The 24,270-nt window shown below is 37.7% G+C and overlaps 1 protein-coding gene across 1 annotated transcript in view; it reads left to right on the top strand.

The window, feature by feature from the left end:
• Positions 1-24,270, top strand: part of ABI3BP (ABI family member 3 binding protein) — a 240,959-nt gene that overhangs the window by 121,565 nt on the left and 95,124 nt on the right. Inside the window, 9 exon segments of the mRNA XM_078063925.1 lie at positions 12,798-12,863; positions 14,025-14,099; positions 14,668-14,742; positions 15,609-15,683; positions 16,591-16,662; positions 17,470-17,544; positions 22,554-22,589; positions 23,221-23,301; positions 23,726-23,773. Coding sequence (XP_077920051.1) covers positions 12,798-12,863; positions 14,025-14,099; positions 14,668-14,742; positions 15,609-15,683; positions 16,591-16,662; positions 17,470-17,544; positions 22,554-22,589; positions 23,221-23,301; positions 23,726-23,773 — 603 coding nt within the window.

The following is a 24,270-nucleotide window of genomic DNA, read 5'->3' as shown; positions in this document are numbered from 1 at the left end:
CTGACTTAGCAATATCAGCTTAATGTCTCCCTTGTAGATAGATACTTGCTTTTTTTCCAACAAAAATATTCAGTGAACATTTGAGAGCTCACCATGTGCAAGTTGTTGCTAAATCCTAAAATCTGTAAGCATATTGTGATATGGAGGAAAGACCACAGGTCCTGGCATTAATAATGGACCTTGATTCTAGTTCTGGCTTTCCCATTAACAATATATTTGAGCTCTTTTTCTCTACTGTCCTGGGTCTTAGTTTGTTCTTTTGTAAACTGTGGCAATTGGCTTTTTTTCTCCCGAGAATTCCATGTTCCACCACTAAAACTGATGAGGGAGACAACTTCCCCTTAAACATATTTCCTTACTTAAAAAGTCCTCTTTTGTACATCTTTTCTTTGCTGTCTAGCAGACAACTAAAAAGAATGATCAGCATGTGAGAATTATAAGAAAACCTCAGAAACCACTTCGGGTGATTACTTCTATGACTTTTGTTTTACTTGTTTGCATTTTAATTTTTGTGAACCTTCTAGTTGTGATGTTTTGAGTAAAAATTATGTAGTATGTAATGTGGTTGGAAGTTCATGTAATGAAGTTAAGAACACTGACATTTGGTGGTATTCCCCAGAAAGGATTCCAGCAGAGGACTGGTTTGAGAAAGAGTAAGAATGTGCCTTCAGATTTTAGTCAAATTATTCTTTCTCTGTTACATGTGATGGGCTCAGATCTCAGCAAAAGATAAAAGGATGGCACCACATGAAGTAAGCATGTCTATTAGAGTCTCTCCTCTCAAGTGGGAAAACACTTGAAAGTTGGCTATGGTTGTCAACCAATCCAGAGAAGTCTCAAATTGGGTCTTTCTAAGGCTTCATTCCCCTAGTCACTGACCCTGAAACCCAAATGCAATTACTTAATGTGGGTGCAAAAATATCTTCAGCATTCCAGGTCACCTGAATTTAAAATCTGGGTTCGGGGTAGAGTTTCATACTGAGCCATCCCACAGGCACAGCTGTGCCATGATTACGGGGCAACAACTAGTCTGTGGACCTGTGTGACGGCTTATCTGCTGCACTGTGCCGTGCCTGGCCTGACTCCCATATCATTCGTGAGGGTGACAGCTCTCAAACCAAGCTAAACTAGATGAACTCTTAGGTCCCTTTCATCTCTTAGCTTTTGGGTTATTAACCTTGGGGGCATAGGGTCAGCTAGGTTTCCCTTGAGCAGCCTGTAGTTTTTTGATGTCTATGATTATTCAAGAGTGAACTGACCAAAACCTCAAGGAAACCATTTATGAAATGTGAATGCCTGAGTTGAACCAAGCTTTGGGGAATGAGAATATGTTGGGAAGTGAGGATTGTAGGGTTACAAAGAGACAAAGATGGCGGGGATTAAAGATCTTAATAAAGGGAAGGTTCCTTTTGCCTCCAATTCCAAAAAAGGAATATTCTGGTCTTGCTCTGATGGAGTATGAATAGTGGCTCATACAGCAGGAAGCACTTGCATTATTCAGTTACCTCACTACTGCCAGAGCAGACTTAGGCTTCCAGAGAACTCGCAACTACTGACTGCCAACCCCCTCGGGATGAAGTGTTGGGGCTTGTCATGGGCTGTAACAGTTCAGGAGGCAATGATTTCAGGCATGAACATTGGCCCTAGAAACTTCCTAGCCTTCCCTCACAACATTTAAATTTTATACTTCTGCTACTAAGTATGATCCCTTAGACCAGAAGCATTGGTATCCCTGGGGAACTTGTTAAAAAGGCAGAATCTTGGGCTCTACTCCAAAACTATTGAATCAGGATCTGCTTTTTAAACAAGATCTCCAGGTAATTGCTATGAACAGTAAAGTTTGAGAAGCACTACTTTATCTAGTCTATAATAGTTCACATGGTGTAGGTAAGAATCATCAAATGTGGTCAATTATAGGATGAGAGGCATCAAGTCAATATAAGATTAGTTTCTCAAAGTGGGTGATTAAGTATCTCTTGTTACTACTAATACACACAATGCTTCTATCTCTTACATAAGTGTTCTGTGGCCTCTTCTTACTTGTTAAATTTCAAATTAAAACTTATCCTATATACTGTGGTTTGATAAATTGATATAGTCATGCCATCCTTTCATTCATTTCAGCCTTTCCTGTTTCTTGTGATTGATTTTGTGTGAATTTATATGTGTACTAAGTTTCTATTTCCTAGTTTCAGTGTATATGATTATTTTACTTTCCACTTACCATGGTTTCCTAATGCAACTGTTTTTAGAAATTAAGAAGAGAGAGAGGTAGAGATAGTACTGGAATGCTGGTCCATAAAACTGTTGGTCCCATTTTTAGTTGTTGTATCCTTTGAAGAAATGATATATTTTAGCTGGTATGAATGAACAAAATGAACACATTTTGTTTTCTCTGTTGGGATACAGTGTATCTAGACTTACTGTATCAATTCCCTTCAGCCAAAGACCACTAGAACCACACCTGTTTTTGAACAAAGTTAGTATTTACTCATTGCAACAACAGAGAATGCAGAGCATGAGAAACTGGTAAGAGGGTGCTGGTAAGGACTTATTGTGGGACATGGCCTTGTTTTAGGTGATTGTGGGGAGGGTCCAAGGAAATGATGCTTTGCTCTGGAATGGCTGCTCCCAGAAAGTAGGAGTAATTCTATTACTGAATATCGTAATTCTTAACTAGAAGTGAAGAAGAACAGAGTGAAGCAAAGTTGTGATTGGTAAATTCATATTAGCCAGAATGTGGGGACAGTAATTTTTGTGTTCATGCATTTGTGTTCCACACAATTACAGACGGTATTGTTTTGGCTTGATCCATCTTGGTCACTAAGTGGTCTTGTCTGATGTTGGTGTTCTTTCAAATTGTTAATGCTCAGCAGGAGAACACCACAACCTAGCTGTGGGTGCCAGGCCAGCTCCTGGATGCCAGGGACTGCTTTTCTCTTTGTCAACCATTAAGTGTGATTTATCAACACCTCTTGTAAAACTCATTTTGCTTCGGCACTGCTGGATTTGTGTTTTCCACATTTACTTCATATTTTGTATCAAATCACCAGAATTCATGCTCTCAAAAAGATGTCTATGTTACTTTTGGATATAAAAAGCTGTGTGGAAATTCTAACTTGCATGCTGATTATTGAAATCCCTAGGTCATCTCAACAGTTGATGAAAGAGTGGGACAAGGTATTTGGAATTTGGAATATCCCAGAAAATCTGAGAAGTGTAGCCATCAAACATACTCTTCCCCACTTTTAGCCTACTTGCCCTAATCTTTCATTAGTGCTGCATTTTGTGATCTCATTATTTGATATTGTATTTTGTATTAAGCCTTCTCTAAAGTATGTTTAAGTAGGATTGATTGATTTTTTTATTCCCTTAGCAAATCAAATTTTTCTTAAAGTTTAGAAAGGAGATCATAAAAATCTGCTCTATAATTATATACCAGAATATATACTACTTTAAAGATTTTTTTTAAAGATTTTGTTTATTTGAGAGAGAGAGAGAGATTGAGCATAAGTGGGGGGAGGAGCAGAAGAAGAGGGATAAGCAGATTTCATGCTAAACGTGGATCCCACAACCCTGAGATCATGACCTGAGCCAAAATGAAGAGTCGGACACTTAACCAACTGAGCCACCCAAGTGCCCCTGGAATATATACTTCTTCTTCTTCTTTTATTTTATTTTATTTTATCATGTTATGTTAATCATCATACATTACATCATTAGTTTTTGATGTAGCGTTCCATGATTCATTGTTTGCGTATAACACCCAGTGCTCCATTCAGTACATGCCCTCTTTAATACCCATCACCAGGCTAACCCATCCCCCCACCCCCCTCCCCTCTAGAACCCTCAGTTTCTTTCTCAGAGTCCATAGTCTCTCATGGTTTGTCTCCCCCTCCGATTTCCCCCCCTTCATTTTTCCCTTCCTGCTATCTTCTTTTCTTTCTTTCTTTTTTTTTTTTAACATATAATGTATTATTTGTTTCAGAGGTACAGGTCTGTGATTCAACAGTCTTACACAATTCACAGTGCTCACCATAGCACATACCCTCCCCAATGTCTATCACCCAGCCACCCCATCCCTCCCACCCCCACCACTCCAGCAACCTTCAGTTTGTTTCCTGAGATTAAAAATTCCTCATATCTGTGAGATCATATGATACATGTCTTTCTCTGACTTATTTCACTCAGCATAATACCCTCCAGTTCCATCCATGTCATTGCAAATGGCAAGATTTCATTCCTTTTGATGGCTGAATAATATTCCATTGTATATATATAACCACATCTTCTTTACCCATTCATCTGTCACTGGACACCTTGGCTCTTTCCATAGTTTGGCTATTGTGGACATTGCTGCTATAAACATAGGGGTGCATATATCCCTTTGGATCCCTACATTTGTATCTTTGGGGTAAATACCCAGTAGTGCAATTGCTGGGAAATATGGTAGCTCTATTTTCAACTTTCTGAGGAACCTCCATACTGTTTTCCAGAGTGGCTGCACCAGCTTGCATTCCCACCAACAGTGTAGGAGGGTTCCCCTTTCTCCGCATCCCCACCAACATCTGTCGTTTCCCGACTTGTTAATTTTAGTGATTCTGACTGGTGTGAGGTGGTATCTCATTGAGGATTTGATTTGGATTTCCCTGATGCCAAGTGATGTTGAGTGCTTTTTCATGTGTCTGTTGGCCATTTGGATGTCTTCTTTCGAAAAATGTCTGTTCATGTCTTCTGCCCATTTCTTGATTGGATCATTTGTTGTTTGGGTGTTGAGTTTGATAAGTTCTTTATACATTTTGGATACTAGCCCTTTATCTGATATGTCATTTGCAAATATCTTCTCCCATTTTGTAGGTTGTCTTTTGTTGACTGTTTCTTTTGCTGTGCAAAATCTTTTTATCTTGATGAAGTCCCCATAGTTCATTTTTGGCCTTGCTTCCCTTGCCTTTGGCAATGTTTCTAGGAAGAAGTTGCTGCGACTGAGGTTGAAGAGGTTGCTGCCTGTGTTCTCCTTTAGGATTTTGTTGGACTCCTGTCTCACATTGAGGTCTTTCAACCATTTTGAGTCTATTTTTGTGTGTGGTGTAAGGAAATGGTCCAGTTTCCTTCTTCTGCATGTGGCTGTCCAATTTTCCCAACACCATTTGTTGAAGAGACTGTCTTTTTTCCATTGGACATTCTTTCCTGCTTTGTCGAAGATTAGTTGACCATAGAGTTGAGGGTCCATTTCCGGGCTCTCTATTCTGTTCCATTGATCTATGTGTCTGTTTTTGTGCCAGTACCATACTGTCTTGATGATGACAGCTTTGTAATAGAGCTTGAAGTCCGGAATTGTGATGCCACCAGCTTTGCTTTCCTTTTTCAATATTCCTCTGGCTATTCAGGGTCTTTTCTGTTTCCATACAAATTTTAGGATTATTTGTTCCATTTCTTTGAAAAAAGTGGATGATATTTTGATAGGGATTGCATTAAATGTGTAGATTGATCTAGGTAGCATTGACATCTTCACAATATTTGTTCTTCCAATCCATGAGCATGGACCGTTTCTCCATTTCTTTGTGTCTTCCTCAATTTCTTTCATGAGTATTTTATAGTTTTCTGAGTACAGATCCTTTGCCTCTTTGGTTAGATTTATTCCTAGGTATCTTATGGTTTTGGGTGCAGTTGTAAGTGGGATCGACCCCTTAATTTCTCTTTCTTCTGTCTTGTTGTTGGTGTATAGGAATGCCACTGATTTCTGTGCATTGATTTTATATCCTGCCAATTTACTGAATTCCTGTATGAGTTCTAGCAGTTTTGGGGTAGAGTCTTTTGGGTTTTCCACATAAGGTATTGTATCATCTGCAAAGAGTAAGAGTTTGACTTCTTCTTTGCCGATTCAGATTCCTTTTATTTCTTTTTGTGGTCTGATTGCTGTGGCTAGGACTTCTAATACTATGTTGAATAGCAATGGTGATAGTGGACATCCCTGCCGTGTTCCTGACCTTAGGGGGAAATCTCTCAGTTTTTCCCCATTGAGAATGATATTCACTGTGGGTTTTTCATAGATGGCTTTTATGGTATTGAGGTATGTACCCTCTATCCCTATACTCTGAAGAGTTTTGATCAAGAAAGGATGCTGTACTTTGTCAAATGCTTTTTCTACATCAATGAGAGGATCATATGGTTCTTGTTCTTTCTTTTATTAATGTATTGTATCACATTGATTGATTCGCGAATGTTGAACCAACCTTGCAGCCCAGAGATAAATCCCACTTGGTCGTGGTGAATAATCCTTTTAGTGTACTGTTGGATCTTATTGGCTAGTATTTTGGTGAGAATTTTTGCATCCATGTTCATCAAGGATATTGGTCTGTAATTCTCCTTTTTGATGGGGTCTTTGTCTGAAAGAACAGCAAATAAAGCCTAAACCCAGCAGGAGAAGAGAAATAATAAAGATCAGATGAAATAGAAACCAAAAGAATAGTAGAACATATCAATGAAACTAGGAGCTGGTTCTTTGAAAGAATTAACAAGATTGATAAACCCCTGGCCAGACTTATCAAAAAGAAAAGAGAAATGACCCAAATAAATAAAATCATGAATGAAAGAGGAGAGATCACAAGGAACACTAAAGAAATACAATTATAAGAACATATTATGAGCAACTATATGCCAGCAAATTAGATAATCTGGAAGAAATGGATGCATTCCTAGAGATGTATCAACTACCAAAACTGAACCAGGAAGAAATAGAAAACCTGAACAGACCTATAACCACTAAGGAAACTGAAGCAGTAATCAAAAATCTCCCAACAAACAAAAGCCCAGGGCCAGAAGGCTTCCCAGGGGAATTCTACCAAACATTTAAAGAAGAACTAATACCTATTCTTCTGAAACTATTCCAAAAAATAGAAATGGAAGGAAAACTTCAAAACTCATTTTATGAGGCCACCATTACCTTGATCCCAAAACCAGACAAAGACCCCATGGAATATATACTTCTTAAAATAAGTTCTATATTAAAAGAAAGTTGCCCACATTTTAGAAATACTTAAGTGCTTGTAACAGTCGTTCAGAAAAGTATATTTTTCTGATCTTTCAATAGAATTGGTCTTAAGTTCTATTGGTAAGTAGCCAGTTGACTGATTTCTGTGTTACTATAGAGTGAGTTCTAGAAGAGCTCTCAGTACCTTCCACTCCCCACAAAGAATTCTGCATTTGCATGCATATACATGTACTGGTTGGATTACCTCTTTACTGGAATAATACAGTTTTGTATTTGGACAAATTTGTATTTTTTTTCTATTAAGAGATTCAAAGGGTTGTATATATACCATCATATTGATCCTCCAGAAGTCCCTGGAAGTAAAGAGAGCTATCATTTTCTTTTAAGGAGATAAGTAAGTTGCTTGCCCCTGAATGGGCAGAGGAGCAAAAACTAGATCCTCATTCATTTCTTTCCTAAGCGTCTCTCTAACAAACTACTCCAAGAGTGAAACAATATCCTACGGCTTGCTTTGAAATTTTTTGTTGAACAGCTTCCCAACAGTTAATTAAATGTTATTAGGGCCAGGTGCCTTCTAGATTTTTAAGAAACATTAAGTGGTCTGTGAGAAAGGCTGGCCGGTTTCTGAAGTTCAATCTTATTGCAAATGTGATCACTAATCTGTGAACTATAGAGTGAGACAAAGCTGGGCTAATAACCAACTCAACTATTTAGCAGTTATGGGATGTAGACAAGTGATTTAACCTGTTAGAGCCTCAGTTTCCCCACCTATAAAATGGAAATAATATATTATTTATAATATATAGTATAACAACAAATTACTAAAAAGAAAGGAAGGAAGAAGGAAGAGAGAAAATAAAAAGACTAAGCTCACATATATATAAGCATTTCAAATGATTCTTGGGTCTTCATTTGACTTGTTTAAACATTTTTTTAAGAAGAATGGAAAGGGTATGTGCATTGTTATTTAAAGAGACTCTGCTCCCCATGGAATGGTCTGATGTCCTATTTACCCCATGGCACGAATGTATCACACAGCCACACTTTGGAGTTAGAGTGGCAGCCTTAATCATTCTATAAACTCTGAGACCCTTTCTAGGCTCAGGGAGTAAAATGATGCATGACCAATGGGCTGTGTTTTTCCATGGGCATCAGAGGAGGGAGAAGCAGCATAAATGCTGTGTCTATATCATCCCACAGCTGGGGCACATGCATGATTTCTAAGTCCCTTTATATCATGGGGGGGGGATGGAAATCAGCATTTTGTTTCTGGCTTCATAATGTCATCAGTGTTAAGCCTCCTTAACTTCCTTGATCATCCCCTTAAAAAGACCATCACTTAGTCCCAGGAAAGATTTAAAGCCCAATTCAAACAAAGAAAATGGTTTCTTTTTATAACCCACGATGATTCAACATGTTTACTTTCATCCTTAGAAAACTCTCCTGCTTGTTCTTTCCCCAGTGTGTCCAGAATAACTGATTTTTCCCTCCAAATGTACTGTGACTTATTACTAAGATGACTCCTTCTTCTGACATAATTCCTTCCCCTTGAACAATAAACAGTTCTCTTTAGAGGCTTGCCCTTGACAAGGGAGTCCGAACTGAGAACGGTCCGCCTCAGTCTCTTCATTCGAATCCACTTTGGGAATCCACTAATTATTTTCAGTACTTTGTAGAACTTCGGTAAATTACAATATGCACATAAGCTCTCTACATCATTTAAAGAGCTGAAAGCTGAATGACCAGGACACCCGAGGAATGGTATACTAGTTGGAAAGTTGTGGCCACAGGTGGTTTGCTCGGAGTGGTTGAAAAGAGATTGAACTCTATCTGCATCTGGATCTTACTGCCTCCTTGTGAGGTGTTGATGAGTGCGGATCTGGCCCACCCAACTGGATGAAGCCCTAGAGAGGAGAAGTAGGGATGAGTTGTGGTGTTGATGCTTTGAGAGTCGGAAAATAGGATTCGAAGGCAGCAGATGGTTTACAGATTCACTTTGAGATTTACAGCCTCAGCCTTTGGTTTTGCTTTAGGAGCATTTTCTTGTAGGCACTGTTTTCACAAATTTCAAGGCCAACCAGAGAGGTATTTTATTTTTCCACGAACTGAGGAAAGCATTATTTATTTATTTCAGTGGTACTGAGAACTCTGTGTGTGGTGTTCATAAATGCTTTTCTCGTCTACCTATTTATTGATAGTCCTGTGGTATTTTCCCGTTGCTCCTTCATATACATTTTTAGGATTTTATTTCCATGGCAGGGGATGGCCACATAAGCATGTGGCAGGTGATTAATTGTGTAGTAGAGGAAGAGATCTGTGTGCATACATATGTGTATCGTAAGATAATTAAAGGGGCCTATTCATTTATTTTCATTTGTCCTAAGAGCATAAACTACCCAGCTGTCAAAACCACTGTTATTTGTTCACTATAATGGCCATCTTGCAGATCAACTCTATTAATTCTATTAATTAATAAAATAATTATTTTTATTAATTTTATCGTGTTTCTATCATGTACCAGACTCTGGGGTAAAATAAACCTTGGGGTGCTTAATGAGCATGACTGATGCAATTTCTGTCCTAATGAGATCGTTCATCTAAGAATTTGTTTAAAAAGGAAAGTCTTTCACATGGTTACCAATATTCATGGAATTTGAATAAAATAAATTGATAAATTCTTGGTAATTGGAAATGCCTTATCTGTGTGCCATCATATGTTTCCAGAGCAAGACCAGAGCATTTTTATGATGGAATTTGCATCTAATCAGTTTTTACAAACTAAAAATATACAGCCAACAACACATAATCTAACAGTGTGGTTTTAGGAAGTTATGAGCAAATGAGCAAATGGTAGTATGCCTTATTTCATACTAATACTTTCTCTGAAAAATACAAAAGTAAAATTTGGTTATTAGTCGTTACTGTTTTTTGAAAGACAGTTAATAATTGCTTTTTCTAACCTTTGAATTGAACTACCTATTTTACTTGCATTAGATTGGTTCTGCAACTTTTGGTCCCATTTATGATCTGTGAATGCAAGATTAGAGAATGTGTTTAACGTCACATGGGAGCATTTCATCCACTGAAGTAAACATTGGTGATAGATGTTTGCCTCTAAACAATAATGCATCATAGCATGTAGAGTGTCTACAAATAGAAGGGTTTGCTCTAAACTCTTAGCTATCACTTTCAGAGCTGGAGTAGCCTTTGAAAAAGCCAGGGATGTCTAACCATTTCACACATTTTACTCTGGTATAGAAATACTCTGGAATTTTGTAAAGAAATCAAGAGCTGTTGATTTTTAGAGAAGTCCATTTTTGACACTCTTTTCTCTTCCAACATCTATTACTTCAAAGTCAAAAAAGCATGTTTAACCCATGAGCCAAGCGAGGTGGTGGGGTGTCTCTCAAAGCTGCCCAAACAACATAAAACTGCTAACAAGAGGTGTTTGTGAGTTGTTAGCCCTCTTGTTCTTAACTCACTTCTCAGAAACTCCAGAAACAGAAATAGCAGGGACCAAGCCTCCTGGCAGATGTGTTATTTTAATCTTTTTTTTTTTTAAAGATTTATTTATGTATTTGACAGAGAGACAACGAGAGAGGGAACAGAAGCAGGGGGAGTGGGAGAGGGAGAAGAAGGCCTCCCACCGAGTAGGGAGCCCGATGCAGGCTCGATCCCAGGACCCTGGGATCGTGACCCAAGCCAAAGGTAGATGCTTAATGGCTGAGCCCCCAGGCACCCCTAATCTTAAGTATATTTGAGAAAATGTTTGGAAGTTAGAGGTCCCCGACATTCAGGGACTTCCCGACATGAGCCACAATGGCCATTGGATGATGCAAGGAGGGCTTCTTTCTCCAGTAGATGCCTTCTAGGAATAACATGAGGGAAGAAGGCAGCCTGGCTTGGAACCTCCAGAATAAAAGTAGAAAGAGGGTAAATAAATATCTCTTGGGACAAAAAGTACAGAATCTAGGAAAGATGGTTCAGCGTTACTAGAGAAAAGGGAAATGTGGGACTTAGGGTAAGAGACAGTTGTGGCATTTTTCAAAAGCAAACAGCAATATAAATAAAAGTCAAACATTTCATAATTTCTGGTATGAGAAGTTTAAATACAAGTTGGTAAAGTTTTCTTAACTTGTTTAGAATCAGATAGAGCTGACTCTGCTAGATCCATGACTTGAAGTTGGCTTAATACAAGCCTCAGATCAACAACTGTCAGCATTTTTGTACTTTAAAAGGTCAATCATTGGGGCGCCTGGGTGACTCAGTTGGTTAAGCGTCTGCCTTTGGCTGAGGTCACAATCCTGGGGTCCTGGAGAGCCTGCTTCTCCCTCTCCCTCTGCAACACCCCTCCCCCCCCGCCCCCGGCTCATGCCCTCTCTCTCAAATAAATAAATAAAATCTTAAAAAAAAAAAAAAAAAGGTTAAGCATTCTTATCTGATCCTTTAAAATTGTAGCAAGGCTCAAGGAAACTTTGATTCACAATGTAATGGATCTACTCTTAGAACATTTGCATGACTCATGATGTTCTTTCTGTTTTTGAAGATTTTGCAAAACAGTAGATTCCCCTTCACAAATTGAAGTCTATTTCCTGCTTCTTTCGTGTGTGGTGCACTATGAGCTGCCTCTCTGTGTCTCATGGTGCGATATTCTCTTTCTTCCACCTTCACCTAGCATGGGCTCAAAATCACGACAGTGTCGCTGGACTACAAGTAACTGCTGAGTAAATTTTCCTGTGAATTCCTGCCTTTTTAGTTTATTTCTGTACAGCCATTTTGAATGGGTACGGAAAGTAACATCTACCTAATAACAATTAACGCCTTGTCTACACCTCCCATTACCATAGTGACCGCTCTTTGTGCGGAAAAGAGAACATTTTTATTTTGATGCTGTTCTTGTTTACAGATTCAACTCTTACATGGAAACGAAATGTATCCCTGTGTTAAAATCAACCGTTATTTTTAAGATCGCCCTGCTTGCTTTATTTTAGGTAGTATATGAAATTGATCCTGAAATCCACCTAGACTGTAAAAGGGCTACAGGGAATATAGAAAGAAACCTGCTTCTAGGTAAAGAGGCAGGAGGTGTGGTGCAAGAAGAGAGCACTGGTCTTAACTCGTCTCTTCCTGGCTCTGTTAATGGGATGGAAAATACGCTGAACTTGACAATCCCAGTGTGGGACCACCAGCAACTGTCTTCACCGCTGTGAATCTCAACTTTGTTGCCTAGAAAACGGAGATAATACCCCATTATCTGGAAAATGGGGATGATGTCTACCTCACCTCTTTCTTAGGGATGTTGATAGGGCTAAATAAGCCAATAGGTGAGAAAGTGCTGTGCAAACTGAGAAGTGCGGTCCAAACATCAGATTCCACGGTGGTAGCTTTTACTAGGTAGGAAGACTAAGCAGTAGACTCCGTGCAAAGAGCTTCAATGTGACCACTCTTTCCTTCTTTGGAAATATCTCCTCAAACTGCGTCTGACTCATATATGTTTATACTCTTCGAAGCTCTTTGATTTAGAGCTGGAACCATTTCATTGTAAATATGTAGCACTATATGTACATCACCCTCGGGGCCAGTGTCCAGCTCACTGTAGAAAAGCCTTTAGTTCAGGGGAAGAAAGACTGGAGGCCAGTCTTAGTGATTGCTCACACGTTAGTGACAAGACCAGTAGCCCAGAGCCAACACTCACTAGCACCTACACAAGGTTCTCTTGTAACCAGCATGAAATTATGTCATGAAACCTTTTAAAATTAATCAAAATTAACATCTTCTCTTTTGTTTTACCTTTTCTTTTTAAAAGCCACTTACGATGTTTTCTCAAGCCCTGCGACATCAGACGAGCCTGAAATGTCAGAACCCCACACAGGTACATCCAGCTTCTCAAGGCTTTCTTTGGATGCCAGATAATTCTGACAGCACTGCACCTACTTCTCGCTTTGATCTTTGCAGAGTGAGAAAGCACAGCCTTTAGAGCTCTGTGGGAGGGAAATGGTTGTCTGTGTCAGGGAGATGAATTCCACCCATTTCTCTCTGTTGAGCGGTTATTTCTTTATATCCATCAGTAATAATCTCTGCCACATGTGGGAGATGCAGATAGATTTGGTTGCCACTGAGCCAAAGTCATGTAATGGCCTATTGCTCTATTATCAATAGCATTCTAAGAAGTTTTAGGTTCTTAGAGAGTTTTCTGTAGAGCAGTGGTTCTCAAATGGGGATGACTTTTCTCTAGGCGTTTGGCAATGCCTAGAGACGTTTTCGATTGTCACAACTGGGGAAGGTGGTAATGACATCAAGTGGGTAGAGACCAGGGATACTGCCAAACCCCTGCAAATATACAGGACAGCCCCTCTCCCCCCACCCAACAAGGAATGATCCAGCCCTAAATGGCAGTGGTGCTGAGGTGAAAAATCCTGCCCGAGAGCAATCATGTCATTCATTTGCCTGTTGAGGTCCAGTTGGGTCTAATCTTTGACATTCACTCACTGATCCTTCTACAAATGAGTTTAACTCAATCTAATAGTTCCTTTTAGCAAGGATTTATTAAGCACCTACTAAACTAGGTACTGTGAGAGATTCAGAATAAATATGGCTGGTCTCTGCTAGACGTAGATATATATCTGATATTTTTTGTATACTTAGCCTTATCTCAGCATTATTTGTGCCGTGATAAAGGCAAATAATTTTAAATAGCAGCGGAAAATAAGGGGAAAAAATGAAATAGAATGCTAACAGTGGGTTTGGCTAGTAGTTAAGAAACAAAAGTGAGAAACCAGAAAAACCAGTTGAAAACAAGTTAAATATATGCAACATTGTTTTTATCATGGTTTTTAATGTTTAAAGTATGTATGTTTTGAAAAATGAGTTCATCTTCAGCTCCTAATGAATCACTAGTTTAAAAATGTTGGTCCCCTCTCCTTCAAGTGTTCATGATACTTTTCCCCATATGAGGCATAATTTATTACTCATGAATTTGTATTTTATCCTTGGGGCCTTCTGCTTTTATAAATGTTGACATTTATTCCAACAGCAACAAGTGATCCATTTCTGGATTCTGTCCCACCTAAAACTTCTAGAACTCTTGAACAGCCAAGGGCAACACTGGGTAATGTTTTTAACAGAAAAATTCTACTTTGTTTTCCATCAAAAGAAAATCCATGTGAATGCCATTCTTCCAAATGACCATTTCATTCCATCACATCTAATCATTTATTTTATTCTTACTTCTGAATGTGTATTTTTTTTTTTTGCTGTAATGCAGGCAACTTATGTTCCATTTTAGGCGTTCTCTCTCTCTCTCTCTCCCTCTCTCTTTTGAACTGTAATAGATGATCATTTTTTCCATCTTTAAAGGAATGAAAAGCTTTGAAAACTGCATGGACCTCTTCATCATCCATATCATCTCATTTCATTCATGTGTTTGTGGCCTGTATCATCTCTCTTCCATGCACTGAGACTGCCTGGAGTCAGCCACTGAACAGTTGTCATTCTGACCTTTTCTCTTCTTTAAATCATGATTTCATCCACCAGCTTTCAAGACTACATGCATTTTTCATCCTTAATCATGTACGTGTAGCATGTGCTTTGTAATACCATCTAAAAGCATGTTAAAACTCCTAAAATACCTCATTGTAACTGGAATTACTTGGTGGGTGGGGTGTTTGTGTTTTCAGCTCCAAGTGAAACACCATTTGTCCCTCAAAAACTGGAAATCTTTACCAGTCCTGAAATGCCACCTACAACATCTGGTAACTAATGACATTTTTATGGTTGTGTACTTTGAAAGAACAGAGAAAGTGACAAGAAAAGAACCAGTTTTGTTGGACCTCCAGAATATTTTCAATAGTAAACATTTCCCTTCATTCTCTACCATGAAATTCTTCCAAGAACTGGGTTATCTGTCAAACTTTGCCTTGGGATAATTCTCAAAGAATTTCCATAATCTTGGTGTCCATATATTTAAAGAATTATTTTCTTTCTGTAATCCTTTCAACTTTGCTTACCAGAAAATTGCAATGGAATTACAGATGATAATTATTTTGGGATATATTCCCTTCTCTTTAACACAATTAGATACCACCTGGTCAGAGTATTTTTCTCAAAGTAGTCTAAATATAAAGAGCACCAAGTAGGTTCTGCAATGAGGAAAGATGGGTAAGAGAAGTAACACAGCCTATATTCTATAATAGAAAATTATTTGAATAATGAAGTCCATTAACTCCTGCAGAGGCTAGTCATGAGCTACAGAATTAAAGTAGTTTAGAACTTCCATTCTCAAATCCCAAATATTTGTGCTTCTCCCCTGTTGTTCAGTAAATTATCTTTTGCGTTCTTAATTCTACCTTGTGTTCTTAAATCCCTTAAGAGTGCCCACTTCCCAGTACTTGTAGCTCAACAATGTACCTTCAGTTTTTATATAGACACTTAATTCATTTTGGGCCAACAACACATTTATTGAGCACCTACTGTGTATAAAGCACAGTGCTGGGCATTTTGGGGATACAAAGAAATAAAAAGTAGTTCTTGTATTCAAGAAGTTTACAAATTTACAGTTATAACCTGATTGGCCCCTGAAAAATATTACTTATCAAAGCTATATTAAATCTTCTTTCAGCTGCCCAGCAAACTACATCTGTCCCTTCTACACCTAAACGACGCGTCAGGCCCAAACCACCAAGAACCAAACCTGGTAAATAACTGCCTCTTTAACCTCTCAGGGTATTTAATTCCAAATAGAGAATGTCCATCTCCTTATCATAAAAAGAGATTATATGATTCTATAGGTCAAATTTTCTTTACAAAATTTGAAAATAACTGAAGATGAATAATTCAAAATAACAGAAGTCAATTTTTCAAGAAGACTTTATTGAAAATTATGTCAGTGATGTTCTTGCATGTGAATTTTGGTATAAACCCAGAAACAGGTCCTAATGTCACAGTGCTAGAGAGTAAGATCTATAGTGAAATTCATTTCCTTGGTATGCGTGTGTATGTAGGTGTTTATTAGGTTGACAGTTCTCGTTTTGGGTGCCTGCTCTGTTTTCAGCTTGAACAGGGACAGAGGCTAACAGGAGAGACCATGACTCCCTCTGTCCAGTTGCTTATAATCTTAGAAAGATCTTATGGCATAAAGAATGAGATCAACATAAAACTATACAATCTTCTTATGAGACCATAATACTTGTATGGAAGCTCAGAAAAAAGAAAGAGTTGAGGATGTAAGTCTCAAAATATGTGTAGGGTTCAGACGAATTAGAAGGCAGAGGGAACAACATAAACATACCTTATGGCACAGAATTTGAAGGGCACAGCTAGCTTCTCTGGACGTAATATTTTTCATTGTCAAATAATACACTCAGAATGGTGCTCAACAAATCAAGTTTTGCTTATTCCATGGTAGGATAAATAGTTTTTTATAGCCTTTACTACTATGACTGAACTTATAAATTATTTCCCAAAACCTGTACTCACTGCATTTGTAAACCCTGACAGCTAAATATAGCAGGATTTCGAAGGGGTCATTTAGTTCTTCTTGGCACGATATCTTTTTATTGTCTCTAGGATATCTTAATTTTTTTTTTCCTTTCCATCACCAGAAAGAACCACAAGTCCTGGAACAATTACACCTAAAATTCCTAAAAGCCCTGAACCTACATGGACAACACTGGGTAATGATATGTCCTTGGTAGATGCGTTACTTCATTTGACCATGAAAATCCAGTGCTTTAGCTTTTGTGTAATGTCTCAGTCTCTATTCTAATTGATTCATTTTAACAATATTGAGAATCTCATAAAGTATAGCAGCTTGGTGGCTTTCATGGTTTTCAGTAGTTGGCCCCGCAGTCAGTACATGTGAACTCCGCATCCAGCTATCATCCTGTGCCTTGAAACACTGGCAAACCACCGTGGCCGCCTCCTCTTCCATCCACCATTGTATGTGAAGCAGAGTCTTAAACACAGTCCTTCATTTTTTTTTTTTTTTTTTCTTGAGGGAGGCCCTCAAGTTCAACCTCAGACTTCCTTTGGAGGAACAGTATTCTATTATGATGTTAGTAGAATTTCTTTATACTGCAGACCATGGCATTTTACCTATCAGTGATTATTCATTTTAAAACATGCCTAAAGACTTGGATGTGGCTGAGAAATGTGAAGTAGGGGTGCAAGATGATTATATTGATTTTTTTTTAAAATAATGGAATAGAATAATTTTCTTTGTGTAGTTACTGTGGCTATAGCAATGCTGTTTCTGTTAGTTCAAATATACTCTTGAAATGTTTTTTTCCAAACCAGATGAAAATTTATGACTGTTTTTCCATTAAATGCTGGTCTGTGAAATAGTCCTTCAAATGGAATATTTCCAAAAACCTTCCAACATGATGGGTTCATTCCATTTAAAGTATAGGTTTTCCTTTTGTGGTTTTAGACACTGAAATGCTTAAATATTGATTTGTTGATTATTTTCTTTACTTTTCCAGCTCCCAGTAAAACACAATTTATTTCTTTGAAACCTAAAATTCCTCTCACCCCAGAAGGGACACCCACCAAACCTGGTAATTACCCTGAACTTTTTTTTTTTTAATTCCAAAAGCAGGGTTGAAAAATTGTTTCATGCCACTCTTTGGAGCAATGACTTCTGATTTGTATTTTGTTATTTGATACAATTTTTCCATGGAAAGTGCAAAAATGCATTGAAATGATCTCATTATAACCAGCCGCTCTGATATCATCACAGTGTTGTTCTGAGCTGTTGGGTGGATCTTTCTGTTCATGACCATCACAGAAAATATAGAAATAGAGGGATGGGAGTGATTGAGGACTCCATTGTCTAGGACCAAGAAATAGTTTCCAGTACCAAAGTGGACTGGAATTCTGATCACACTGAACAATAGCCTTTCAGCATGAAAGGGGAGAAGTGTTTCCATCCCCTAAGAATTTTGCCTTTGTTTTAGGGCTTCAGTTCTCCAGCTGCAAGATTAGAAAAAGTTAGATTCTCCTAATGCTCCATGACTTCTTTCTGAGATGAGGCTGATTTCTGAACACTGACTTTTGTTTACTTCTCAGGAGATAATAATGTTTTGCTGAAGAAAAGAAGGCTCTTTTGCAGGGAGACGTTATTTCATTTCCGTAATTAATAACAGAGACAGTCCCCTGCATATAGATGGCAGGACATATTGAATGACAAAATTTTCATTTTTTTCTATCTATTCAGAATCTATACAGCAGTTTAAATCTTGACTTCTAAGTATCCCCTTATATACAGGAACTCTGTCAATACAAATCATTTTCATCCAAATTTTAAACCATTATCTCCAGGGTTTTTCTCACTATCACATTCTATGGATTTTTCATTAATGGGTGTTTACAAAGTTGGATCATTAAAACAAAAGATTTTCTACTTAAATGGGTATGATTTATTTTTTTGCAGTGAAATGGGTAAGGAAGAAAAATGTAACTGCTCAGAAAAAGAAATCTCAACACTCCTTTTAAAGAGGCAGTGAGATTTCCAGGTGTAGGTGTCAGACTGGAGGAAATTGGGGATTAGGCAAAGGGAGTGTAGTTGACTCTGTGACCATGGGTGAGGTCTCCAAGTCAGAGAAATGGAATGAAGTATTCTTACTCAGAGGGGTTATTTGGAGAAAGAAGCATAGCTAATGAAACTCAAGAGCCTTAACAGTTTAAATCAAAGAACTTCAACAGCTGTATGAGAGAAGGGTTTAATGTATGTTTATTTAAAAATCATGCTTAGAGGGCTTTGGAATAAGGTCATAACTATTATACTTATGCTGTACTTTAAAGAGAGGGCTATTACCAAGCAGATTGAGACATATTACCATGTGTTTAGACCACCAAATTTAAATAAATGTCTCTCCAATCTAAGTATTTCTGTTATTACAAGATAAAATTTGAAAAGAGCAAAAAAAAAAAAAAAAAAAAAAAGCCTTCAGATATTCCTAACAGTTTAAACATGATTAGTTACATTAGTAATTTCATTGGTTTCTAAAGAAATGTTTGGAAGAAATTCATTCATACAAATAAGGGGAGAGGATGTGTTCTTATCATTCTCAGCTGTTTGAGCAAAGAGACTTCTTAATTTGACATTTCCTTTTACCATGTGGCAAATTATTTGAAAGCTAATGAGTTTATATTCCTCTGATTTCTACCTTTTGATCACCTAAGAATAGCCACGCTTTTCCCCCTCACATGAAGTATTATGACTTCAGAATCTGCACCTAAATTTGCATCCACTTAAGTTGACCTCTGGTGGTCTGAGACAACACAGAGTAACTGATCTCCGCAAACCAGTGCTTGGGTTCTAGCTCTTTAAAATGTATTTATTTTTACTTTAGGACAGGCCACCATTATAGCTCTGCGGAAGATTGCTGTTGCTAGCCAAGGTTCAGGAGAGCAAAGAAACCACCAAAAGCTTTTTTTATTTGAGTGATTCATTGTTTTTCCCCACCCTCTCCTCACATGCTGTTATTTTTCCATCTCACTTTCCATGCAGATTGCTTTTCCTCTGGTTTTCCTTTGTGGTTAAACTAACAAGTAAAAACCCACATTGGGTTTGGCTTGTTTTATAAGCATAATCCACCGCTTTCTTGAAAATCCCACCATCTACCATGTCCCAACTTGTCTGCCTCCAATGAGAATTGCTTCCTTCATAGTTCACCTTTAAGATGGTGGAGACATTCGGCTCTTCAGGCTTTTAACAGACTAGGAAAAAAGAAAGAGAGAGACCTCCAATTATAGGTGGTTTTTTTTTACACAGTTCTCTGACACAGTGGATAGAATTGTAAATTTTTCTCATTGCTAGTCACAAATCGTGAGCCAGGAGTATTTTTCTTTTGTGCTGAGGTGAGTGGTGTAGTTATTTGCTTGCTGCTTAACATTTTTATTCCTTTATCTGCAATACCTTAAAATTATAAAATAGAGGAAATCTTGTCAGAAGATGTATTTGCTTTTAATAAACCCTGACTTTAGTATTTCTCTGTACAGGTGAATTGGAGGCTTAATTGAGGGGCTCCATACCTATTTGGTCTCTGTTTCAGTCAGGAACTCAAAAATGCAGATTTTTCTTTAGAAAATTCATAAGACCACATTCTTTAATCTCTGGAAATTCTAAAAGATGCTACAAGTAGCAAATCTTACTTTTTCACAGTTTTAGAAGGCAACTTGGTAGAAATTAAGACATGAATTACAGCCTCAAAATTTCAAAAAGAATTGGACTTTTCTGATAGTTATTATATTTAATGTATTGACACTATTTATTTACCCTATCTCCTGTAGAATCTGAGACACCCAGGCTCCTCCCACCCTCTCTCTTTTTCTCTTTTTCTCTTACACATGCACACACACACACACACACACACACGATTTTTGCCTTGCCGTGTGTACTTCGATCTGATATATCACTTCGGCTTTGCCATTTATCTATTTTAATCTATTTCTGGATAAGTTCTTGAGAAATAAAAAAAAAATCTATTTTTGGCCACAGACATGCTAATGCCACCTTTCAGTAACACCTTGTACCTATTATACATTGCTTTCAGAATAAATGAAAATTCTCTACCTGCAATATTTGTTGGTATATTTTCTATTTTTTAGATACTAAAGAGTCTCTACTTACTTCCCCAAATCTTCCCACAGCCCCTAGTCCAGAAACATCATCCTGGTAAATGTAGTATAAAAAATATAAGTGACAAAATGATTTAAGTTCTTTTAAGCTTGTTGGTGGATGCTATGTTAATTAATTTCTTCTGTAAGAAAAAAACGGCGAAGAATCTTCACTTTTTCTTCTGTTTCAAAAATTGAGTTCCTTTTTTATGTTCTTCTTGAAAGAGAAGAATTCTTTTTGTTCTGTAGAATAGGAAATCTATTAGATGATCATTTTAAAAGCACAAACAGATATTGTAACCAAACTATATTCAGCATGAAGTATCATTTAATTACTGCCAATTTGAAAAACATTGGAAGAATCGTTATCTTTCAGAATATTTAAATAATATTGTTATTTTATTTGTTCAGTGTTTGATGAAATCTGAGATTACTTTTTGACTTTGATTTGCTAACCAGAATGGACTAAATTTCATATGTAAACCAATTTGTTCACCAGCAATAAATGCTAGTTAATATGAGGAACAACATAGGAACACTTGAGGCCCTTTTTACCTTTTTAAACCATATGTTCAATTCCTTTTTTTTTTTTTTAATTGTGAAAGAGTATCAGATCCAGCCAGGTTGAAAATCATCCAAAACTAACAGATCTCAGGCCTGGTTATAGGTCTGATGTTTCTGTTGCCTCTTCCTACTTCCTTGGATGAACCTGACCATCCTACATGAAAACAAAATGGCAGGAGATGGGACACTCTGGCCAACCTTGGAGAGGCTACCCGGAGCTCCCCTTAGAGCAGTATCTCCTCAGGCACTAGGAGGAAACTTCAGAATATTGGGTAGGGGAGAAAATAGCTAAAATCAACAAAAAACTGAATTCTCATTTCTTAGTTTTATTGTGGTTTGTGGAAAGGATGTGGGTTGATTGATCGTTAGTGTAATAAGCCATAGAATCTGATTGTTCACCAGTGAAAGAACAGCTTTTAGAGTAAAGGACATTTAATTTCTGTCTTAAATGGTGATCTTCAGCATGGCCTTTGATAATAACTGTTTTATTGCAGCCCCAGAACCTCGGACTCTACCACCATCACAGTCAACTCTAGGCAATGAATCAAATTTCCTTTGATGAGTGAAAAAGAAGCCTCTTCCTTTAGTACCCTTTATGTTCAATTTTGTCCTTAGCTTGGGCTTTTTAAAAATTTCTTAATTGTCCTTCAGGTGTTTATTTCAGCCATTTTGGTCAGAAGATACACTCTTTGCTTGTGCTTAACTAAGCAGAGGCTCTGAAAACCATACTGATTTTGATTGGACGCATTCTGTGTCATCTTCTTGTATTTGAGTACTGTGTCCTGAGCTTGTTTTAACCTAGCTGTTTCCAGGGGAGGACCTTGGCTTACTTCTTTTTGTAGACATTTTTGTGTTTTCACATTCAGAGGTGTTTATCTTACTTTTGAAACCCTAACATTCACAGATTTTCTTGAAAAGTAGTAGGATCTTTCCAGATCTAAACATCCTGATGTGTCACTAGACAATTCATTAAGAGAAATAGAAAACCTAACCCCAATATTTATAACTTCTTTTTCTTCAAGAGAGCAAAAAATGTGTTCTGCTGGTGCCATCTCAGCCAATTACCTGTATTTTCCTTCATAACACAAACTTTTGGTCACTTTATTGCATTCATGTCTTCCAAATGAGAATCATGCCTTTGTTTGTTTGTTTTTTTCCATTTCTCCTTCCAAACTTAACTGACAAGACTACATTTTTGTTCATTTCGTCTAAAAACACAGGAATCTATTTAAATAAAAAAGGACTATCTCACATGGGTAAAAGTTTCACCAATAATCGCTCAACTTTGTAATGAGAAATCAAGGATTTTTCATATCTAAATAGGTTTTATCATTTTTCCTTTGATTTTGATTCTTTCCTGATGGTTTTCATGCACTCTTAGGACCTGGAACTCTGGAAACCAAACCTTCAACATTAGGTAATGCAGTTATTGAGTGAGCTGTGTTTCCTCTTTTCCTGTCTGCTGGTATCTTAGGACCAGGCTCACATCAATGGAATCATCCACTGATACCCATTTGTGTGCGTGTGTTCTTTGTTCTTACTTGCAGAGAAAAAAAATTTAAATTCTTTAGTTTTATACCCTGTATCTCATTTTTAAAAAGTTGTCTTGCCTGAAATTTCTGAATTCAAAGCCTTTTTATACATACTGTGTTAACTTGTAAACTTTTTAATGCTAAATGAAAAACTTCTCCTTTTGAACCTCAGGCCAAATAAATTTTAATTTGTATCCCTAGTGGCTCCTTAAAGGTGCCTTTCTCATGTTCCTGTTAAACATGCACCATCAAAACTTTCAGGAGACTGTCTTCTCTAAGGCCTACAAAGTTTTGAGCTTTCCATCTCAAAATGGAAGAATATGTATATATATGTAAGAAGAGGTATGTTAAAGACCTCATTTAACTGGGTAAATGAGGATAGGAAGTTGCAAAACAGAAGGGTATATACCCACAATAAGCCAAAGGACTTAAATGCGCTTCTACGGTATATGCAGTATTGTTGTCCGTTTGTAGAGCTACTGCTCTTGCATTAACTAGCTAATTTTCTTTCTTCAGCTCCACCAAAGACCAAACGACCAGGTCGTCGCCCCCGCCCTAAAACCACACCTAGTCCAGATGTGCCCAAGTCCAAACCTGGTAAATGTGATGTTCAGGGTTCCAGTTAGCATAGAAAATGGAATATGGTAGTTTTTGATACGGTAGCTTCCTACTACCTAAATAGCTGGGCTTTAAGAACCAGTATAGTTGATTTTTAGATTTAAGCATATATCCTTCCTATGTTTATGATACATTGTTATTTTTTACTTGTAACTATTAGGTACACACAGCAGTAGGCTGCCCACCAAGTGGATTATTAAAGTAGGGCACCCTACAAGTCTCACATAGGATGCGGGTTTATGGCAAATGGGGTGTGGGAAAGCAAGAGGAAGAGGGGTAAATGGGAAAAGTAGAAGGGAAAATCACATTCAGAAAACATAGGGCTTAAGAATGAGGAGTAATGTTTCCTTCCTCAAGATGCTGCTGCTTGATATAATTAGTATTCTTGCTTTTTGCTTCCTAGCTCTGGAACCTGCTACGGTACCTCTGGAGCTCTCGGTGCCCACAGTCGGTAATTCTACTCTCCTCCAGTTGCTTTCACGGAATGTCACTTTTGCTTTTCCTACTCTCCACCCAGGCATGACTGCAGTTCCACCACTCCATCACAATTTCATTCCATGCTTTTCCTCACGTTTCCTATCTGGGTCTGAAGAGCCTGAAGATAGGAGACTTCTAGAAGAATCCTACCTGTGTGCTCCTTTAAGGAAGGTCTGTGGTCTTAGAAGCAACTTCTTGGTTCCCCACAAACCCTTTCTCCTTCCATGTCCTTCTGTTGAGAAAACCTTCTACTCTTTCTCAGACAGGGACTTCTGTGCTCATCCTGGACTTGACAAAGGGCGAAATTTTATTCCAGTGCCATGATTATCATTTCATTGCTTTACTCATTCAACTTGTAAGATCTTTTCCCTCTTAAAAAGCTGCATGAAATAATGGCTTCTTCAGCTTTCTGTTTCTTTGGAGAATGTTTTTGAGTATATTTTGATAACTAGAGGCATAAACACCGTTCTT

This window comes from Halichoerus grypus, chromosome 1 (genome assembly GCF_964656455.1).
Source record: "Halichoerus grypus chromosome 1, mHalGry1.hap1.1, whole genome shotgun sequence".
NCBI classification, from domain to species: Eukaryota; Metazoa; Chordata; class Mammalia; order Carnivora; family Phocidae; genus Halichoerus; species Halichoerus grypus.
This window is presented reverse-complemented; position numbering and strand designations above follow the sequence as displayed.